This window comes from Electrophorus electricus, chromosome 2 (genome assembly GCF_013358815.1).
Source record: "Electrophorus electricus isolate fEleEle1 chromosome 2, fEleEle1.pri, whole genome shotgun sequence".
NCBI lineage: Eukaryota > Metazoa > Chordata > Actinopteri > Gymnotiformes > Gymnotidae > Electrophorus > Electrophorus electricus.
The window spans coordinates 12,848,949-12,854,948 of record NC_049536.1 but is presented as its reverse complement, the minus strand read 5'-3'; the positions used below and the strand labels follow the sequence as shown (position 1 = coordinate 12,854,948).

The following is a 6,000-nucleotide window of genomic DNA, read 5'->3' as shown; positions in this document are numbered from 1 at the left end:
GTTACAGTGACTGTGGTGTCTGTTAGTATCATTGCTACATGGTCAAGTGCTTACTTTTGATTGGTCAGTGGCAGGTAATACTGCTTTAATGACAGCTATTATTAGGATATGCCAGAAAGAAGTGTCAGTAATCTTTGGCCACTCCCCTTCTCTCTCCCCCGCTCTCTGACTGCCAAAATTCAGGTAGAATTATCAACACTGTACGTCTTTTATTTACAGCAGCCTTTGTGTAGCATTGTGGAATCTTTGCTTCATGCAAAGCTGACCATTCATAACATTGCTGCATAATATAAAGATAAATGGTTACATGCCAATTGGGCAGAGAAATGCTTAATAATAATAGCGGAATAATATTGTTAAAATTCCGGTACTATTTGGTGTTATTAAATAAAACACGAAACACATTGCTATATAATATACAGTTGAATTGTGTTAGGGTTAGAAGAGATAGGGTTTGACCTGTTTTTTGAATCTGGTGAGATTTTTCCATCTTTTTAGATGTGTTGGTGAACTCTTCCAGATGGCAGGTCCTCTATGAGGAAATTTAAACTGAAGTTCTAAAGAAAGGTGTCTGGAGGTTATCAGAAGGTCTTATCGAATATGATAAACTTAAAAATTGTACTGAAACCTCTTTTCAAAGAAATCTAGAAAAAGATTTTGTGTAAAGGAGAAAATAAGCTGATTTATTTGAAAGTGGTAAATTTTATACACATTTAGTAACAGAAGGATCTGAAGAAGTGAATGGGAGTTTTCATAATTCTTAGAAGAGATCATTCTAACCAAGCATTTCTGAAAAATATGTAAACTGCTTATATAACTTTTGAAATTACTTGCCCAGATAATATCACAGTAAGAGAGGTATGGATAAATCAATGTAAAATACATGTTAAATGACATTGATTTGGCAGGAGGAATTTTGTTCTTCTACTAACACCAGTTTTTGCTATTTTGTTTGCTATTAAGTTAACCTGCTCTTTCCAATATAGTTTCTCATCAATGAGTATACCAAGAAATTTCTAATGATTCTAACCATTCTAACTCTGTAATTTCTGAAGTAGCATATTATGGATAACTGTATCAAATTCTTTGGAGGAGTCAATAATTATTTCATTATTATCAAGTGCATTGGGAAATTTCTCAGGGCCTTGGAGATACAATGAAGGTAGGATGTCATGCTCATGGTGATATAACAAGATAATAGTTGGAAACAGGTATTTCACTGACTTTAAAACATAAAATTTCGCATGAAAGAATGGTAATGAACAGAATATCAGGTATATATTTTCAGCTATGGAGGATACAGTTTGAATAAAACAAATTATTGAATTAATTTGCAATTTCATTAATTTGCAATTTCATTGATGACCATATTCATATGCATGAAACATTTAAATTTAGTAGGATATGCAGGCTCTGTACATGTGCACTTCTGGACTGTGTGAAATTTGTTTTGACAGTACTGTTGTTATTCTTTTTTGAATTTGTTATGTCATTTATTTCAAAGTTTTACCTATGCACTATAAAGTATATATAAAGTGATTTATTATACAGAATTTGTATTTCTATTTGTTTGCTTTCTTTCGAATGTTAGTGATGCAGATCTTGGATGGTTTATTGAGCTGCTTCTTTGTAGACAAACGTATTAATGAACTGCGATAGTAATCTTCTTGTTAAAAGCAGAGTAAGCTTCTTGTGAATTATTTTGCATTTCTGTTCAGTGATGTTGAAATGGGATATTATTTGGGTGGTTGATCATTCTCTGACTTGACACTGACATGGAAACAGCAAAGTAATGGGTGTTGTTTTTTTTTTAACATATGTCACTGGAGGTTTGGTCTGCCAACTAAGAAATATTTAGTTTACAGTTGGTCTGTGGTCAGAAAATGATTAGAAGGTTGGCTAGCTGAAGTGAAAGAATGGCTAGCACAAATTGTGCATTCAACTTCACACACACACACACACACACACACACACACACACACACACACACACACACACACACACACACACACACACATACACATACACACACATGCACACCTCAACAGAAATAATGAACAATCTCACTTTATTTCAAACTCCTTTGTGTGTCTCTCTTATGTGTTGGTAGCATGAGGGCATGTGTATGATGGCCAGGAAACACACTGCAAGTTATCCAATCAGTTTCTGAGTACAGGATGACGTCTAACTGGATATTATTTGCATGGCAGAACATTCTCTGAATTGGCACTGACATGGTAACAGCATAGTAATGGGTGTTTTTTACATGTCACTGTTGCTGCAGGTTTAAGAGTGGTTGCTATCCATAAATGTGTAGCCTACAGTGGGCCTGTGATCAGAAAAGGGTTGGAGGGTTGAAGTGAACGAATGGCTAGCACAAATTGTGCATTTGAAATTGCATCAGAAATTGCACATATTGAAGATGGTTTGCCTATGCTATGAGAAATGTAAAAAAGATATGCCTTTGAGAATTTGAACTGACCAAACTCTGCTTTATCTGCAGTGTGAAGCTTCCATTCACTGAATGGAATTACAGAAAGCTGAGGTACAGCTGTTAGGCCAGACTGTTGAACACTACTGAGGTTTTAATTAATGCTCTTGTGCCCCCTTGCAGGTGAGTGTAAGTATGACTTCCAAGCATGGGGCGAGTGTGATGTGGCCACAGGGATGAAGAACCGGACAGGTGTGCTGAAACGTGCACTCATGGATGCTAACTGCCCCAACACTGTCAGTGCTACCAAACCCTGCGGCAAGACCAAAATCAAGCTACAGGGTAATTTTGACAACAAAACACAGAGATATCCAGACTATTCTTAACACATTTGTTAAATACCTTAAGTAAGTTAAACACCAACTTGTCTAACCAAACTTTTTATTAACAGCTATAAGCAAAATCAATGAGCTAAAATCTATCTATCTATCTATCTATCTATCTATCTATCTATCTATCTATCTATCTATCTATCTATCTATCTATCTATCTATCTATCTATCTATCTATCTATCTATCTATCTATCACAATGAAATAATAGGCAAGTGCAGCTTTTCTCTCTTTGACCACATCCTTCTGTTACTCAGTAGTTGAATTAATCGAGAGTGTTGTCCCTGGTGGTGGGCATCTTCTTCAGTGACAGCTGTCAGTGCTGTCCATGGTGCTGATGAAATGTCCTCAGATAGTGCTGACAACCATACCCACAAGAAAAAAAAAAAAGACAACAGAAGCGTCTGCTGCCATTTGCCAATCAAAAAGGTGTGTGCCTAGAGACATGGCAGAGCTGGAAGAAACAGAGGAAGAGTCGTGTGGGAGGTAATTACTTTTCCCTCGCGATTCCGCAATTTAAAAGACCCAAGAGGTTATTTCTATAGCATCTGCATCAGTAAGCAGTATCTGACTTACATTGGAGCAAATGAAGTGGTGAAGATGGTGCTGACATTTCTCTCTCTCTCTCTTTTTTGCCACTATGTGCCTCCATTCACGATCATCCTCTCTTTACTACATTCTGTCGCTGATGATTGTAATTATTTAGAGCACTGACAGAATTCCACTGGCTCTAAAGCACAGCAATTATCTGAGCTTCAGCTCTGCACCTTGATTGTTACAGTGATGTCACATCCTCTCAGAGTGTAAATCCTGTTGGAGAAACCAAGAGAAGGGTTTCGTTGAACACTTTTAGACTATCAGAATTAAGGATTTGTCCTTTCTGGATTTGTCCTTTCTGGTGACACTGCATTAATGGCATCTGTTTGCATTGCCAGTTGCTGCTATGGAAGCAAAGAAATTAAGAAACTCAGGAAAAAGAACACATCTACACTCTTTGAACTTTAGAACCCCATGGAATGAATGTTATGATTGAAACATCTACTTTTTCATATATAAACTGTTTCTTCCTACTTCTAATTTGCTTGCACAGCTGATGAAGTACCTCTTGAAACTTTGTGTACTTCACTAAAATTTTGAATCTCTCATTCTTTCTCTCTCCGCACACACACACACACACACACACACACACACACACACACACACACACACACACACACACACACACATATAATAGAGAGAGAGAGAGAGATTAAAATGATAGCAAAGTACACAGAATTTCCAGAGAAACTGAATGTTCGGACAGAGGTCCTTCATCAGTATAGTACCAGTATATATAGTACCAGTCAAAAGGTGGGACACGCCTACTCTTTATTTTATTTTTACTATTTTGTATATTTTAAAAACAGGGAAAGTGTCAAACCAATGAGGGTGCATTTAAAATTGTGTGTGTGTTTGTGTTTTGAAAATGAATTAATATACAGACTAACACCTTTCCTAAATTATATTTCTCTTAGAAATTAACTTAGAAAGGAATTGTAGTGAAGTACACAGAACAGAAGTCATCAGCTGTGCAAAGTGCACATCTCTCTACATCTCTTACTACAGTACACTGCAGTTACTCACCTGGAATATTATCTGGTAAATAAGTAAACAAATACATAATCTCTCTCTCTCTCTCTCTCTCTCTCTCTCTCTCTCTCTCTCTCTCTCTCTCACACACACACACAGGGCTATCTCACCTGCCCCATTCTTGTTCTGCTCCTCATAATGAGTTCCATGGAACCGCACCTCCCTTGGTACAGCAGGTCAGAGGCCACATTTGATAAGGGCATCTTCAGTGGAAAGCGTACAGATGGAAGAGTGCATAGGCCTGAAACTGATTAGCCCAAGAACCAGACGATACCCTCAATAAGGCAGGCAAGCAGCACAGAGATACGTAAAATGAAATATTATGAGAAGCTTTAGTCCCTAGATCCCCAAACCCTGTCCCCAGCCCCCAGTCGGTGGGAGCTGGGAATGTCATTTGGCTCATATCAGAAGCAGTTTCTGTAATAAAGTTCACTACTGGGAGCCGTCCAGTCTGTGATGGGGTGCCTGTAGAGGCTGTCTGCTGATGTGTGTGTGTGTGTGTGTGTTTATGTGCATGCTGCCATATCCAGGGAGCTGTGTGGTTCTGAAAATGAATATATATATATATATATATATATATATATATATACATATATATAAGTGGTCCAAATCAAACAGAAATGCTAAATAAAGTGGCTCACCAGCAGTCTCACTTCTCCCTGGGAATATGCTGACTGCAGAGCAGAGGGAACAGGCAAGTAATGAAAGCAAGAACACAAAGTGGAGCGTAGGGCTATTACCCCTACCAATGTGTGTTTTGTGTGTGTGTGTGTTTGAGAAAGAGAAAGAAAGTGAAAGATGTATTTTGGCTCACCACTTTCTCTCTTGTTGTCATAATGGCAAATCCTCTGACAGACTACAATATCCAGCAACCCATTGGTCACACAGTCAACGACTTCAATCAAAGCAATGTCACCAGAATATTGAACTCACCTGTATGTCCTGATTATATAACTGCAGATTGATTATATAACTGCAGATTGATTATATAAGACTGTTTCTAACTCTAAGCCTTTGTGAAGTATTGCTAATAGTCTCTAGAACCATACCGAGCATATGTTATCTATAGACACAATCGTGGAACAACAGGTGGCCCAACAAACATACCTGTCCGAGCTAAGTCATTGTCTTAGAGAACTTACGTCCAGGCTACAGATGTCAGCTCCTTTGACCCAGTTCAACCCCACATCTGTCTCTTCTCCTTTGACCCAGTTCAACCCCATATCTGTCACATCTGTTACTAGTGCTCAACCCACCTGTCCAGTAAGTAAACCTGAGAAATATGATGGATCCCCTAGAATTATCGAGATTTTATATAACAATGTTCCATCTACTTCAATAATAGTCCCCACCGCACTAGCCAAAAGAAAATAACATTCCTTACCTCACGTCTTTCAGATAAAGCCCTATATTGGGCTACTGCCGTTTGGGATAGTATACAACACTCTACATCGGAGGAATTTATCGCTCTGTTTAGAGCAGTTTTCGACCACCCCCACAAAGGGAGAACAAGCAGAGAATTACTCATAAAATTGCGACAAGGCAACTG

General features: G+C 38.1%; 1 protein-coding gene across 1 annotated transcript in view; it reads left to right on the top strand.

The window, feature by feature from the left end:
• Positions 1 to 6,000, top strand: part of ptn (pleiotrophin) — a 45,712-nt gene that overhangs the window by 33,490 nt on the left and 6,222 nt on the right. Inside the window, exon 4 of the mRNA XM_027004069.2 lies at positions 2,615 to 2,773. Within this exon, the coding sequence (XP_026859870.1) occupies positions 2,615 to 2,773 (159 nt within the window). The remainder of the gene's footprint in view (positions 1 to 2,614; positions 2,774 to 6,000) is intronic.